The 17010-nt window shown below is 47.2% G+C and overlaps 1 protein-coding gene across 1 annotated transcript; it reads right to left on the minus strand.

Moving 5' to 3' along the window:
• Positions 1-721: 721 nt before the first annotated feature.
• Positions 722-15392, minus strand: LOC114061812. The gene is made up of 6 exons (XM_027892632.1): positions 14449-15392; positions 8737-8788; positions 8534-8636; positions 7266-7429; positions 3290-3529; positions 722-2706 (listed from the first exon to the last, which is right to left on the minus strand). Exons 1-6 carry the CDS (start codon positions 15318-15320, stop codon positions 1978-1980), a joined length of 2160 nt encoding a protein of 719 aa, XP_027748433.1. The 5' UTR covers positions 15321-15392; the 3' UTR covers positions 722-1977.
• Between the last annotated feature and the right edge of the window lie 1618 nt (positions 15393-17010).

The following is a 17010-nucleotide window of genomic DNA, read 5'->3' on the forward strand; positions in this document are numbered from 1 at the left end:
TTGCTTCTCTGCTCGTTCCAGCACAGCTGCTGTCCTGGGGTACCCCGCTCTGAGCCACTGCCCAGACACTGCAGCCTCTCAGCAAAATAAACAAAGTAAGTGTTGTTACACCGTACAAATGAATAGTTCAACATGCTTTTATTGAAAAAACCGCTTTTCCCAGCCCTTCAAATGTAACTATTGCCAATAACTGAACACAAGTACTTTTCAAAGGTAGATTTTAGTACTTCAGTCTTTAGAAATGTAAGAAGTAACAGAACGTTGAATTACAATGTGTATGAGTTTAACGCAGTGGAAGTTATTGTTAGAGGGATGAAGACTTCTAAATAGTTTTAAAATTATAAATATATTAACTCTTCCCTTTGAATCAAGTAGCATTAATTTAAACAACAAAAAAAATACCCCACAAAAAAAGAAGCAACCAATGTGGAGCCAGACTTTTGCACTTCAAAACTACTCAACACAGTCTGGCAGTAATAGATGCAGAGATTTGTTTGCTCTTCATGTTTGAGTCAACTGCTGAAGGGCAAATGTGTTTTTGCTTCCACTGCTGCGAGGCTTTTATGTCTATGTAGACATGTAAACACACACACACAAAATATAAGGCAAAACCTACTTGTGCTGCATATCCCAGGCATCAATAGGTGGCAAATGGAAGCTGTAATAGCAGGTGAAACCATAAATAACTCAGTTAAATATTTCAGGAATCAGCCTTAAGATAACTGGGTGCACCCTGTGGCCAAGGCAGGGGAAGACTGGTGGAAGATTTCTTTCTGACACCTGTTCTGGGACATGCTATTGCTTTAAAACAATGTGCTGTGTCAGCCACAAAATACAGCTTCAGGGGGAATTTTTTTTTTTCATTTGAGAAAGCAAAATAATTCCAAATTGTGGGCCAAACATGCAGGATTCTTGCAGAGATGGGACAATATCACCAGGAGGCAATTAAAACACTGATGGGGTTTTTAAAGGCAGTGAGACTAGCAGGCTTCCCTTTGGTTCAGTGTTCCATGGAGCACCCTGGCTTGGTGCTCGGGGAGGCACAGCCACTTAATTTCCAAAGAAAGCACTCAAAGTTTGCCCCATTTAATTTTGTCTTTTAAATCTTGCCTGCTCAAGGGAGGGAAATGGTTCTGCAGTCAGTGTGCGTTACCAGCAATAAATAGCTGGTGGATTTAGGATCAGAGCAGCTGCAAACATCCAAGGGCTGGATGCTGAAGACTATTCCCAGTATTTCAGTGTTTTTGTACACATGCTCCTGTTGCCATGAGGAGTCACTGAATGGGGTGGACTGAGGTGTTCTAAGCCTGTGTGGATCCAACAAAGATAAAGCTACATCAGACTTTTATAGAACAAGCATCTGGTGTTGGGTTGCTCAGCTTGTCTGTGCACTGCTCTAAAGAGTTAGGCTATGAGCTAATCATGGTCTTTAATAAGAGATGCTGATGCTTGGTAAGCGTTGTGCTAGAGTGCAGAAGTTATGAAATGCTTAAAATGAAGTTTACAGAATTGTATGCAAACATGCACGATTGAATTCCTCCCCTTGGATTGTACAGGCATGGCTATAAACAGAAGTCAGCTCAGAGCTCCCAACAGAAAGACTCCAGTGACACCACAGGGGCAGGGGACTGATTTCCATTTCAGATACAAACCATCCCAGGTGATTTCCATTCCTACTCCAGAGAAGGGTTCCTGCAGCCTGAAGTACCTGTTCAGAGGATGCTTTCTTGTACAAACCCCACACCAAGTTGTCATGCAGAAGAGCAGGGAGGAGGTCAGAGAGCCCAAGGGACAACGGCACCTGTGCTGTGCTCTGGTTTGTATCCTCATCATCTCAGTCCCCCCGTGTGGGGAGCAAAGACTGCTCTTAACAAAGCTGCATCCACCTGTGACTGCCACCCTCAGCTGCTTGGCACAGCTTCTGCTCTGCTCAAGTCCCTGTTGCCTCTCTTTTGGTGAACTGATGTTCCAGGGGCATCACTGCACCGGAGCTTGGCACAGTGTGGGAGCAGCTGGGGGGTCACAGTTCTGTGAGGGCTCAGCAGTGTTGGCATCGACACCTGCTGAGCTCTGCTGGTCCCTGGAGGAGCTGGGGGCCTTCATGTGAGCTTTGTATAAAGCAGGAGACTTTGCCCAGAGGGGAAGGTTTGATGTCAGGGTGGTAGAACTGTTCCCCTCAGCAGTCAGAGCCAGGGGCTGCCTGTCTGGCACAGCACACACAGCACTTGGCTCAGCCAGGTCTCCACAGGGACTGAGATGTTCTGCGAGGACCAGAGGCTGCTGATCGTCCCCTTCCTCAGAAATAACAAAAACAGGTTTGTTTTTATCTGTTTCTACCAGAAGCTCCTTTGTTTTTGAACCATTGACCAAGTTGATTTTCAGTGGGTTGGAGCTCTCTAGAAGATTTTTGGGGCTTTGGCTGTTAACAGGAGATGCTGCCCCGAGGTGTCTTGAGGGATCCAAGGACCTCACAGGTTTGCTGTCAGGGGAACTGGCTAAAAATCCAAAATAAGGGTTCCCAAATCTGGATTTCTTCAAATTGCAGGAGGTGAGCTTCCTCTGCCTTTGGGCAGACTGGGTGAGGGGGTAGGAGGCATTACTGGCAGATGAATCAGAGTACATGGTCTCTGATGCTCCCTCTATCTCGATGGCTGAGATTACCTTTCTGGTTGGGACACCTTGGGATCTTGCAGCTGTAGAAAAACCCTGCACAAAATAACACAAAATTAGAAACTTTGATCCCAAGGGAATTAAAAGTTAAAATTCCTGGTTATGTTAGAGGTAAGATGCGTTCTTTAGCAAAAACCTGTGTTATTACCTTAAAAAGGAAGAGACATCCTCTATTAGCTTTGTAACAAGCTGTTAGTTTGATGGTTACAGTCAGTGAGACCTCGATGTCCCTGCCACACCTATGGGCTCTTGCAGTGCAATAATAATACACCAGTTACACTAAATTTAAGGCCTAACCAGGGGAAAAGGCACAAATCAGAACACTCTATGAGATGATCTTGCCTGAAGGCATTTTTTTAATGGTTTTTTTTGGGGACTGGGGAAATTTCGTAACCAGGCGGTAACTGCTGGAAACAACACGGCTTCTCAACGTTTCAGTGGCTAAATTACAGTACAGTTGGGCAAAGGAATTTCCCAGCCAGCAAGGAAGATGGACTGAAATGTGTGTGGAACTGCAGGATGCAGAGGCAGAGCGGTGGCCGAGGGGAAAAGGTGTCCCAGCAGCAGCAGCAGCAGGTCCTGGGGTTATACCCCCCCCACCCCTCCCTGCGGGACTCACGCCGCTGTCAACCAGCTTGGTGAAGGGACTGCTGGTGGTCCAGCTGCGCCACTTCTTCTGCAGCTGCGGGATGGGAGCCAGGAGGTCGTGGAAGGTGCGGGCGCTCCAGGTGCGCTGCCGGGGACAGGGATTGTCCGGGGGGACGTTGCCCTTCTGGGCAGCTCCTGCGGCCGCAGGGTGGGAGCTCAGCCACTCCGACACCGAGCCCGGGCTCGTCACGCTCCTCTTCAGGTTTTTGTCCTGACAAGAGTAAAGAAAGGTCATTCGCGGAGTTTTTCATCCAGATGTTTTTAAAACACTTTAAAAAACCGTTGATTTATCGAGTCGTCCTCGGAGCGCTCGGGAACGCAACTTCTCCTCGCTGCTCTCGCGGCTGCCTGGAGTTTGCTGGTATCCCTGGAGCGAAGCTGCACCTTCCTTCCCCCATTCTGGGTTTAACACTGGGAAATTTCAGTTGTGGAAGCGATCACACCGCTCTCACTGACCAAATACGTGCAATACCTGCAGCTCAGTTTTACTGGAGATACACGTCAGATCAAACTTGTCTGGGTAAAACATCATCCTGCCACCCAGCTTGGCTCTTGGGAGGCTCCAGGTGTGCCTACCTGGGCAAAGGAGACTGCAGGGGGGAAGGGGCCTGCTGAAGGAAATCCAGAAGCAAGAAACAGGAGAATCAGGAGTCTGAAAAATGCACAGTTCAAGAGGAAAGACTGAAGTAGTGCTTTTTATTCTATGAGAGGGAAGAATTAGGAAAAATAATTAAAAATAAAGAGAAAGGGATAATCTGTTCTCGGTGTCTGTGGTGAACAGAACAACAAGCACAGGGACTGGATGGGAGCCAAGGAGATTTTCATTTTGCATAAAAAATGTTCTTCAGGTGGAAATTGTGCTTTAGGAGTAGAACAAGACATCCAGACAGGTGTAAAATTGTCATCATCAGAAGGTGAGACCGCATTAAACCTTGTCACCAGCCCTGTGCATAAGCAGAGCTGATCAGACATGGGAATGAACTATAGACAAAAATCTCTTTGATACTTTATAAGTTCTGATGTTGCATTTAAAATCACAGTTTTTGTCCTTAATATTGATATGGGTTTAAAGTTAAAGAATCCCTGACAGTCCTATGCATTTCCTTTCATTCTTCTCTAATACTTCACCTGTTATTTATATAAGCCACCCGTTACACAACTCTATAGATATTTTTAATTTTCAGCTGTGCAGATATGGTTGTCGTGAGAAGAATGCCAAATCCACATTCCCAAAGTTTACATAGTCATTAAAAAGGGTCTGAAACAAATCCCACACTGTCCTGGATTTAAAAGTTCTGAGAAACCAGAAACTTGTGATTTGTTATTTCTGAGAAACCGAATCTTTCAAGTTTCTGCAAATCAAAGAAACTATTTAGTGAAAATGTCATATTGGAAATGGATGGGCAGAGAGGCAAGAAATTAACTACTACAGCAGAATAAAAACTCAGTAGGAAGCCAGGAGAGGTGTCAGGCTCCGGATAAGTTTGTTTCAATATTAAGCTCCCAGTCTCAGATTTGGTTAAAGCAACAATATTTATAAATTTATAAGCCAGCTGTCTTCTCCTCAGAAATTCCTTCAGGCTGTCTTAGGATTTATTATTCTAATATGACTATAAATACCTCTGAATTGATGTAAAAATTAGCCACCGCTTTGAGATAGATATACTGGGAGTATCTGCGAAGATGAATAATGTATTTTCTACATTTTTGAAAATGCTTTGGCAAAAAAACGATTCTTATGCTTCCATGATCATTCTCTTTACTCAAACCTTTGCATCTGACACTTGCAGTGTCTGATCAGAAGTCAGACATCACAGTCACAGGTTGGCCAAAGGCTGAACGATGCCTGAAAACAAACAGGATTTACAAAGCCATGATTTTGGGAAGCCATCCCAAAGCCATCCTGCCCCCTGTGTCCTCTCACTAGTCACACACAGAGACACGTTTGCTCTTCCCTCCTGGCAGGGGATGGTGTCTTCCAGCAGGTTTTAGGAGCTGAAAGCAGAAGCTGGTTTATCAGGCCAGCAGAGCGGGGCTCACCTGCTGGGGGGCACAGGACAGGCACCACTGCTCAGTGAAAAGGTTGGGATAATGTTTTTAATGACAGCTCCTTCTCTCTTGCTTTGTCTAGGGGAGCATTTTGGGTGAGGTGAGTCTGCTGGCTCAGCATTTCACACATCTCTTCCCAGGAGGAGAACTGCAGGAGGATCCCTGCCAAGAAATGGGCTCTGCTCCAGAGGATAACTCATCCCACTTCCCCAGTGCTGGGCCACCATCCCCTCTGCAGGCTCAGGGGCTGGCTGCCCAGCTGCATTTCACACCCTAAAAACACACATTTCAAAACTAAACTGCACACATGTTTAACATGCAGGAACCCTGAGGAACAAGCGGCCCCATGAGCTCCCTTTGAGGGCAGGTTTGTCTTTAGCCAGCTGTGCCTGATTTCCACTCCCCTGGAGATGATGGTCATCAGCTGTGGGGAGAGACCCAGAGCTTTCAAAGAGGCCCTGCCAGGCTTCCTGGCTTGGTTTGCTGCTCATCGAGGGATTTGGTTGGGAGTATTGACTCACTTGTGTTGCAGCATGGACAGCACCGAGGAGCAGATGCCTTCTGAGTTAATAATAAGGTAAATCACTTTTATTCTTGGGTTACTTTCACTGGTTTATCATTAACTCTCTCATTATTGTTTTTTTGAATATATAAATCTCCTCTGAAGATGCTTGCAGAAGTGATGGCAGAATAGAAATGGGGATTATAAGTGTATCGGTTCCTTCTGACTCAAGGGGGGAACGGAGGCAGCAGGGAGGGTTTCCCTCTGCCCAGAAGCTGTGTGTGGATGTGACTGCCAGCAGGTGAAGCTCTGCCCTGGGCAGAGGGACCAAGGAGTTCAGGTGCTCAGGGGTGCCCAGTTTGGGTGCAGCTCTCAGTGCTCTGCTCCACACAAGGGTAATGTTTAGGCAAGGGAAGGCACCAGAGCTGTTTTCCTTTCTTTCTCTCTTCCTGTTAATCAGTGTGGCCAAGTGGAGGAAAAGCTCAGCACGTGTCTTACACTAGGGTAGGAAAATCCTGAGCAGCCTGGCCTCCTGGCTAACTTCCTAATCAAGTGCAGGGATACAGAATGCTTTTGTTTTGTAAACTGTGACAGGAGTATTACACAGACTGTCCTGGGCATGTGAACTCCTTGTGCTGCTTGTTTTTCCTCTTGTGGGAAAAAGAGAGGGCACTGGAGAAGAGAACACTGACCTGGGAAAGGCTTTGAGCACACACTTGTAATGGATGTGCCCCCTCTGCACTCGCTCAAGGCTGAAGAGGTGGCAGCCAGACCTGAGGCTTCTGAGCCATCACCTATTCCTAAACAAATAAAGGACCAGGAGTGCAGGGGAAAGAGCTAAAATAAGAACTTGCAGAACTGATTCGGGTTTTTGTCTGAATTTGAAAGGGCCCCAGTTCTTTCACTTTGAAGCACTTGGTTTTTTTGTAGCCTACACTGTTAATTTTCACATCAGCCTGGAGAGACAGGTAATTTTCTGCCAAGCTGAGGAGCTGAGTTCCTTCTCTGATGTCTTGGGAGTGGTGGGCAGGAGCAGGTCTGACTCCCAGGTCTTTAAGCTGCTACAGGTGATATTTTTAGTGGAACATCATCTTTGCCAAATAACATATTTCAGAGGGCTGGTTTTACTGCCTGTTGGCAGACATCTGCATTATTGGCTATCAGGTTCAAGGTAGACTTCTGTACTTAACTCTTCTCAAAATTGGGAAGACGCTGGCTCAGGGGATCCCAGCCCACATCATTCGATGGCAGCTCAGCTCGAGGGTTGGGAGAACTGCCCAGCTCAGTCACTGCCCTTCTCAGAAAGTGGGTGGTGGTCGTAAATGGACAGATATGAGAGGTGCTGCCCAAGAGGGACATGCTGTGGTTTGCTAGAGATGCTAGAGAGCATTCCTACCTGTATTCTGTAGGTGGTAAAGCTCAGCCCACTGGCCCCAGGCCCAGCAGAAATGATGAACACTTCATCGCTGCCGGTCTCGGTGGTCACTGCGGAGATGGAGGAGGGCACGTCTGGGTCGGTGTCCTGAGGAGACCGTTCTGTGCTGCCCCTGCAGGAGGGCACTGACAAAGGAGGAAAATCAATAAAGGCTGCTTGCTAGAGTCCAAAACATCAGTTTCCAGCTCCTCTGTGACAAACCCTCCTCCCTCCCTCGACAGTCTGGAGCGGGCTTTGGCTGCCTGTCACACCAGTCAGAACAAAATTCGAGCCAACAGTTTGTTCTCCTCAAACTGCAAGCTTTTAAAAACAAAGGAGGAGAGGAGGAACACCCTTGGATCTCCTTTCTAATAAAGGCAGGGGTGAACTGAAATCTTTTGTGTTAAATACACAAGGTTGTGCTGCAGATCAGAAACCTGCAGCCTTCTCTGCTCATCTTTTATTTGTATTTACTCATACCTGCTGATATTGGGAGCTGTGCTTTTTGGCTAAACCCTAGTGCTGCTGCTCCTCCAGGCAGCTGATGCTCCAGGGACTGCCATGGAGTGTGTGCATGTGTCCCCAGGCCTGTCATCTGGGCAAGGATAGGAGAACTCTGGTCACAGCTCCTCAGTGACTTTTCCAAAGAAGGAGTTGGGAAACTGCCATGGCTGGGAGCACAGAATTAGCTGTTTATCAAGATACCCTCGTGAGAGGTGTGTGTCTAGTGGCTGATAGTTCACAGGAACACTGGGGTGCCCTTCTCTGTTAACCCCCAGTGAGGTAGATGTCACCCAAAGCAGATTCACAAAGACCCCCAGCAGCAGTGAGCTCAGAAGCTGACGTAAATAAACCAGAGCCCCTTGGAGCGCTGTAAACCCCATCCTTTCTGGACAAGGTTAGGCACAGGGCAGGTGAAACTGTGCCACAATTCCTGGATCTGTGGCAGCCTGAACCCAACATCTCTGCTCTGCTAACCCAGTGTCTGTGCCACGCCGTGTGCTGTCCCAGCCTGTGTTGGCAGCACGCTGGAGCTGCGCTCGTGGGCGCTCCTTGCCAGGGGAATCACCCTCTCAGGCAGGGGGGAGAGCAGCGAGGGAGAGCCCCCACAACAAAGGCTTTCTGCTGTGGAGCAGCTCTCCAGCTGTGCATGGCTGAGATGGAGAGGAGGAGTGCAAGGAAGGGACTATCTGATTAAGTGGCCCAGGGCTGCAGTGCCCTGACCCGGCCCGGTCGCTGCCCGCGCTTACCCGCCTGCTCCCGGCTGACAGAGTGGTTGTTGTTTTCATTCTCCCGGCTTGGCACCACCAGCTGGAGCTCATTGATATCGACAGTGGAGTTCTGGATCCTGTTCTACAACTCAGAACATGCCCCAGTAAACATGGTCAGATAAACAGTGCAACAGCCAGTGTGAAAGAGAGAAAGAGAAATTGCTGAAGCCATTAGCACTAACCTCCTGGTCACTGCATGCGTTGGACCAGCTCCTTTTGGGGCACGTTCTCTGCCTGGAAAGGAGAGACAGCGACAACAACAACAAGCCCGCAAGTGAGTTAAAGGTCCCACGGGAAGGTCTTGGCCGTGCAAGGGGTACCCAGCAAGTTGTGAGCTCTCCTACCCACAGGAGCAGCCCAAATACTTGCCAAGACTAAGGAGGCAAAGCCTGTGAAACAGGGCAGAAAATGATATGCTTCTGTGGTGGGGAGCCAGCTGAAGAAGAGAAGAACCTGTCATCTTCTTCCCATGATGACTGCAAAAGCAGGGACAGTGCACAGACCTCTGCCAGGTCCCAGCAGGCTCCCCCTGTCAGCTGCTCTTCAACATCAGTAACGAAACAGCGGGGCTGAGATCCCGCCTGGGTCTGGGCAGTGGCACCATTCTGATACTGGTAGACAGAGCAGTTCATCTGCAGAGCTAACTCTGCATGCTGGGCTATATTTAGCGAGCAGAGAGTATCAGATGCTGCCCACTCGTGTGACCATTCCACTGAGGCAGATCATGGTGGGGTGGGTGTGCCCTGGGCTGAAGGGAGACACAGGCACGTTCTTAACCTTTCTTTCACATTCTTTGTAAAACTGAGATCATGAAACAACTCGTGTTAATGACTTTTGGAGGGATAAGACTTAAAGATACCTTAAGGCAGGACTGGCACTAATGAATGTTATGACTGAGGCAAGAATGTTCTGCCTTGGTGCTCAGTGGTTCTCTGGGGGACAGTGGACACATGGGAGCATCAAGGCACTGGCCAGATGGGATGTGACCAGTGTTACTGTTTCCCTACTGTCTGTGCTGCTGGCTGTTGTGCTTCTTGTTGTGGGGTTTGGTTTGTTTGAAGGCATTTAATCTCCTCCATGCAAGTGTTTTTGGTAGTTATGGGTTGAAGCCAAGATGTCAAGTTTTCAGCCACCATTTCATTGCTGTTTGTTTTTAAGAAAAGGGGCTCAGGGACCACCTAAGGTGGTTGGCATGGAGCCAGTGTCTGCTCCATCTCAGGCATGATGGGTTTCATTCCTTCACCGTGTCATTGGGCCTCTTAAAAAAATGCTCATTGACTGACAAGTGAATTGAGGGAGAAAAAACCCACATGCTATTCCTGGTGAATACAGAGAGGACCACAGAAAGGAGAGGAGAGCAAGTTGGCACTTGGGAATTTAACCCAGAGGAGATCCAGACAGATAGCTGTTCCTGCAGGAGGCACAGCCCCTGCTTGGGCTTCTCAGGGAAACTCAAGGCTAAAGCAGGGAAGGCTCTTCTTTAAATGCACTGATTCAGGGAGGGGGAGCAGGGAAAGGCTCCCAGGTAGGAGTAGGGTTGCCTTATCAAGCAAGATCAAACAACATAGGAAATATTTCAGACTAGAAAATGTGTATGTCAATACACACACACCCTAGAAGCTCTTTTTGGGCACCAGAATCATTTCAGCAGGAGTGACCTGGCCAAGCATACCACAAAAAAAGGAATTAGTATGGTGGTCAAGGCATTCAAGTAGATGGTGGGAGAACTGTGGAATTCCCCTGTTTGTTCATATGGCAGTATTTTTTATTATTATTATTATCTTCCTCTCTTCCCAGCTCTTCCCTGTCAAAACACACAGAAAAATTTAAAGTATGGATAGACCGGGCAAGTTCTGCCTTAAGAAACTGGAATACCTTACATTCTTGGCTCCTTCCCTTGCTGTTCTTTATAAATTTAGCAGACACCATAACTACCTTGAAATCCACCCTGCAGTTTGGCAGCATGAACCAAAGGCAGAGAAAGGTGCCCCCAGCAAAGATGTTTCCTGTGTGAGGATGATGGAACAAGAGAGAGAGTCCTGTTCTTCACAAAGTTTAAATTAGGATTGAAAAATGGTACCTGGCTGAAAGAGCACTGTTTGGATTTTTCTTCCCTCATCAAGTTTTGGGTGTTGAGAGTCTGATTTTCGCTGAACAATTTGATTTGCTGCTAAAAACCAGCACAGAGATGCTCTGGTTTGCAGGGCTGGAGATGTTTCTTTAGCTCATTCCCCAGCTGGACTTCATCTCTGTGGTCCACTGAGGACCTCTCCACCAAGGAGACCAGAGATTTGGATCATCAGCTCATGAGCACAAACGAGCCAATGTGAAAACAGACCAGTTGCCGTCATTTAAAAGAAAATGTGATTAAAAAAAAAAAAAAAAAAAGTTGCTTCAAAATTCTTGAGTAAACAAACAAACAAAATAAAATAAAGTCTGTTGAAAGCTTTGTGAAAGGGCAGCTCCAGGCAGGTGTAGCTGTCAGAGGTGTCCAACTAAACCAGTGGGATGTGCAGAGGAGGGAAAGGGAGGCCACAGCTCCAGCAGGCAGCAAGGGGTGTCTGCACGAGGGGGGCAGAGGAAAGCTCTGCTTTTAGGAGGATTCTCTAGCAGGGCATTCCATGACAAAGGCACGTTGTCATGCTCAGGTGACAGAGGGTGGCAGGCAGTGGCTGGCAGGGCAGCCTGTGCAGGGAGAGAGGGCAGCACGTGATGGTCGATGATATCGCTGTACCTGAAGGGTTGTGAGTGGGAACAGGTCCTGAGCAGATGCAAAAGGCAGCTGCAATCCATGGGTTGCAACCTTAGAGCAAGAGTTTGACTGCATGGGACAGGATTAGGACTAAATAAGGTGGACATATCTGTTGTTCCTGGGGCTTGGGAAAGAAAATAAAAAATACCCCATTACTCGAGCCAGGCCTCATGGCCAAAAGTAATTAGAATTATTGGCCAACTAACAAGTGAAGCTTTCATTCCTTCCCCAAGTAGCAAACAAAAGCTGCAGTGTGGCAGAGACTTGGAGTTTCCCCAGAGAGCTTTGCCCTGGCTGAATGCAATGAGCCCCAGCAGATACTGCTGATGGCTCGGTGCATGGAGTGGCAGTGGATGCCAAGCCCATCCCAGGCCATTTCTACTCCTGGCAAGGCAGAGCCTGCTACTTTTAGCTGAGCAAGAGCAGCAGATAGAAATGGGGAAAAAAAAAAATCAACAGCTAAACCTGGTACCAGAGAAACAAATCGAGTATGAAGAGAAAAGAAAGTGGAAGGCAAGTTTACAAGGCCAGGAGCTTCAAGGTTACTGCTGGCATCATCTGCAGTGGCACAGCCTGGCCAGGACGAGTGTCACTGTGCCTCAGGGAGCTGCTCTCACTTCTGACTGTGCTGTCCTGCTAAAACACTGCCATTTCCCCCCTCAGCCCACCCCTTGCCACCCTGACATTTCCTGCAGGGAGGACAGGTTGTGGTTATTACACATTTGACACCGGATTTCTTAGGGCAAGAAGCACAAAACAGAGCTCGATGGGCTGAGTCTAAGAGGAGTGTCGGTGTGTTTAGTGGCCTCTGCAGTCTTATTCTGCATTAAAAACCCCCAGCTGGGAGGGGTAGGCAAGCTCCAAGCACCGCCAGTGGTTCTGGGGGCAGTTATCCTCGAAGCAGTCAGCCCAGCAAAGAGAGAACAAAGACTCTTCCAGTGCAACACAAGGGAGGGAACTCAGCACAGGTCATGGCATTGCTTCCACCTCTGTCAGCTCTCACTTTAATGCTTTAAGTCTGACAAGAAATACAGTAGTGTAATCAAGACCTTCCTGGAACAGAATGCAGGGAATTCAGGCAGCTGGGATGGTAAATGCCCTTTCAAGAGGCTAAAGGAGTAGGGATAATCTCTATTTATATCCAGTCAATAGCTGACTGAGGTAGAGATATCTTCATGTAAAAATAAAGAAGAGTTGCAGAGCAGTGAAAAGGCACAAGCACCAGTGTTAAAAGAAGAGAGTCTAACCCTGATCCTGTGCCATAGGGCTCTTGGTAGGATGCATTCCCAGAACACATAAACATTTGTGTTTGGGGCTGAAATCATGAGCACTTTTCTCTCTGTTGGTCAGCAAGAGCAGAACATTATTTTGTAAACATCTGACAAGCAAAAAGCCAAACTGTGAATGAGAGCAGCATGGCCTGACTTTCTGAACAGGCTGTGCAGAGCAAACCTCAGCCAGCAGAACTTCAGATTGCCCGTGTACCTTTTGGTTTGAATAATACTCTGCTTCATGGATGGTTACAGTGAAATTAAATAGGGGTGTTGGAGCAAGAACAGCCTACTCAACATGTGTATCAGCCCAGACTGCTGCCATAGCGAAGGGAGACTGTTTCTGTCTCTTTTGAAGATTGGCAAGGGTATAAAAATAAAGTATTTGGTATCTGGAAGACATTTTCCAGCAGGCGTTTTCCTTTAGAGCCAGCAAAAAAAATGTGGTCTAAACCAGTGTTCTGCAAGCTCTCTGGAAAGGAAGAAGGTTACTTAGATGTGACACATGCAAGTTTAACCCTTACAACTATCAAGAGCTCAGGCTCTGAAGGCAGGAATTTCTTTACATACAGCAAGAGAGGTTATATTGAAGTTTCTCCACAGTTCTCTGCTGCCCAGTGTGATGGCCCATAGTTTGTGTTTATTCAGCCAGAGCTAGAAATGCAGCCTTCAGAAGGACAAGGAAAAACAAGTTCCTCTGTCAAAGCACCCTCAGGCACCAGGAATGTCTGGGCAATCCTGAGACCTTTGGGGTTGGAGGATGCTCAGTAAATGGGGATGCAGGAGGAGAGAGGGCAGGCCAGTTGGCTCTGGGAAACAAAGGCACTGCCAGTCCCCAGTCAGCACCCTGCCAGGGCCAGGGTTTGCTTCAGGTTACCTGATGTGTTCACTGAAATCAAAACATTGGAAAGATGCTGTTTACTTTGACAAAAACCTGGGGAGCTTGGACTCTGTTTTGAATTTGTTGGAAGGAAAAAAAAAATAAATCACTGTTTCTACAAAAACGTTTTCACTAGGGAGCTGGAAAGAAAAATGCAAACATATGCTGGGGGGGCGGAGAAGTGTTTTTTGGATAAATATAGAGGAAAGAAACATATGAAATCAAAGCAGTTGACTGGAGAGGCATGCTTTTGTAGCTGCCAGGGTTTAGCCATTTAACCAGTTAGCACCAGGAGCTGGAAATCAGCAGCCCAGCCTGGCCATCAGATCACTTGGCTCTGTCATTTGGGGTTACATTTGGGAACAGTGAGAGGCACCGTGGTGTGGCGCTCAGCTCCTCCCCAGCATCAGAGGGGTGTGCAGATGACTCCTTAGAACACTGAATGCACTGGAGTTAGAATATCTGCACAGACTCTTGGACAAAATATACTACAGACTCTGAAAACAATTTTTAATCTTAATTCTAAGTGGTAATAGTTTGCTTACTATTTACTTTTCTGCAGAGTGTTAGTGATGGTTAGTTAGAGTCAAACTGGGGTCTCTGGAAAGATGCAGTGTATGTCAGCCCAGCCTGCTTGGGACACTCAGGGAAGGATGATCTTTGTTCATTGGCCAATTATGGTCCCAAAACTGAGGTTCAAAGGCACCACTGCCACTGAAAAGAAAGAATGTCCAGGAAAGTCCTGACCTTTCAGGTATTTCTGCTGGAAAAAGAAAATAAATTTGAGGTACAGGAGCTTTAAAAATAGGAAAGAAAACTGAGGAGCCTGGGGCAGGGGCAGTGACTGGCACTGACCTCCTCTGTGCCCACACACTTCACTCCACTGGAGGGACAGAAACATTAACAGAGCAGAGGAAACAGAGCTGTTTTCTGGTGGTTTTCCTGGGGATTATGTCAAGGGCTTCAAAGGCTCTGATTCACATCACCTTACCTGCAAACTATGCAGAGGGCAGAGAGCAAAGCAAGCACGAAGACAACGATGCCAGTTCCAGTTGCCAGCAGCATCGTGTTGTCCTTCCTCTCCTGCCTCACAGCGTCCACAGCGCCGGCTGCCGTCATGTTCCTGTACTCGAAGAGCATCGCGAAGCCCCGGCCCCGGCCCGTGGTGGTGATCAGCTCCATGATCACCTCCACCATCTCCAGAGAGGAGCCAAAGACCATGGTCTTGTTCAAAGGGGAATTTGGCCCACAGAAGCGAGAGGAGAAGGTGATGAGATCAGAAACATAGAGTACATCGTGGGGACAGAGATCTGCTGCTGGCTGAGGGCTGGAGGAGGTTTCCACGGGCAGTGCTGTGGAGGGAAGAGTCCAGCTCTCTACTGGAACTTCATCTCTCTCGCTGGCAGCAGCTAGGTGGGCAAGCAAGATTTTCCCTTCCAGATCATCTCCCGTTTCCAGGCCACTGGTGTTCTCCCTCTGCACTGGGGCACCACCAGCCACTGGCAACGGCAGCTCCTCTGCTTGAGCCTTGGTAGTCACTTTGGGTTCCTTCATCTGCTTCGACTGGTTTTCTTCAGATGCTTGTTTGGCTTCTTCTTTCTTTGAGGTGATTCCTGGAAGTCGATCAGCAAAGTCCTTTGTCTGATCTCTGGTGCTGCTCAGATTCTGAGCCACCTTCGACATCCAGGTCTGGAGAGAGGGTTTTGTGGTAGGGAGAGCCAAGTCCAGGCTTTCCTCAAGAGAAGGCACGTCGCTGTTTCCTGTTGTAGTGGGGGCTGAAGAGCCATCCCAGGGGGTTGGAGTTTCACCAGAGCTCTCAAAAATGTCAAAGTCAAAGATTTCCAAGATGAGATGGGTTCTCATGGGAATGAAAAACTGCCAAACGCAGTGTATCCCTGGGTAGTAGTTGTTGGGAAAACCTGGTGATAAAATCAGACCTCTCTCCATCGATTGCACCACTGCACCACAGGAGTAATACACCTGGGAAATAAAACAAATAATCTTACAGATTGCCAGAGATTGTACACAGGATGCAGTCTGATAGACCTCTGGAAGGTCCTGCTCTTTGCTTTCCCTTCAGAGGTAAGACAGCCTCCAGGCAGGGAAATTCATCGAGTTTGTGCAAGTTGAACTCCTACCTTTGTGCAGCATCAATCTGATGTGTCTAATATGGAAAGCCACTCTTAGAGACTGTGGAAGTGTAGATTGAATGGTCAACCTCCACAGAAATATAACCCACACAAGCAATTCACAGGATTCTCACTTCCTACTACGGATCATTTCTGCTGCTGGCAAATACACAGCTTTTTGACCACACAAATGTGTTGCTCCAAACAGTTGGTTGTGTGACAAAAATCTTAAGAAGCTAAAGAAGGAATGTGTTACCACAGCATCTCAAGCTCTGTGTTATTTTCATTAGAAAACCATGTTAATGAGAAAAAGAACCTTTGCATTGATGATTACCCATGATTCACCCACCCAGCTCATCTTCTGCTTCAAGAACGTTCAGCCTTTTTTACCTCAACAAGCAGTAAAATCTGGGTGGTTTTGGTTCGGTAAATTGTCTCTTCTTCAAATTCAACGCCTCCCAAAATAGTGAGAGCAGATAGCAGCTCTCCAGTAAACCAGCAATCAACATGCATTTTCCATAACCCAGCCACAGTTCCATGGGAGATCTGCTGCTCCTTCCTTCTCCAGAAATAGCCTTTCATCTTCCAAAGAGGAAGGAAGTCCATGAATGGTGGCACTGCCCCCCACGCTGCTGCTCCTCTAAAGGTGCACCAGGCTGCTTTGGCACATCCTATTTACAACTGCCTTCTGCCAGAGATGCTCTCAGAGCCTTTTTTCCAAGATCCTCTCATAAATCTGCAGAGCACAGATGCCTGTGGGCAATTGTTTTGGAAAAGAGGGGAGGGAAAAAAAAATCCCAAGTGCTTAGGTCCCAAGGCCCTGTCTAGGAGCATGGGTTTACAAGAATTAATTGGAGAAGAAAGGGAATGCTTTGGGTTTGGTGTGGGTTTTTTATTGGAAATGATTAGTTGTCTTGGTCTGTTATCTATTTAAACACAAAGGAAGCTTGGCAGAAGAACAAACGAAGCTTATGAAGTCCATATAAAGCCACAAAGATCAAAATACTCCAGATTTTTTTCCTCTTGGTCCCTCCCCTTGGCTCGTATTGAAATGGAAATTAAAAAAAAAAAAAAAAAAAAAAAACAAATGTTAAAAGTCCCTAAATAGGAACAAAAAGCCAGACCTGTTCGGAGAGGCACGACCTTTGTTTTCCAGCAGGTGCTGCTCATATTCTGGGAGATTTTGGCATGGATGCAGGATGGCTACACAGAAAGGGACTAAAACAGCAGTGTGGCTGGAAACTGTGTTCTGCTTTCAACTAGAAATCCAATATTTGATTTGTAAAAGCGTCGTTGAAATCAAAGCTGATGTTAATTGTAGTGGAATAATCTACAGGCTTCTCCTTTGAGGCACCTGGGCTGAACTATGGCTTGAGGTCTCAAGTGGAAAAGAAACCACATTCATCTGCCACACACATATTATT

Source organism: Empidonax traillii, unplaced genomic scaffold (assembly GCF_003031625.1).
Source record: "Empidonax traillii isolate 1590-97213 ecotype Southwest subspecies unplaced genomic scaffold, ASM303162v1 scaffold361:size2146424, whole genome shotgun sequence".
In the NCBI taxonomy this organism is placed as follows: Eukaryota; Metazoa; Chordata; class Aves; order Passeriformes; family Tyrannidae; genus Empidonax; species Empidonax traillii.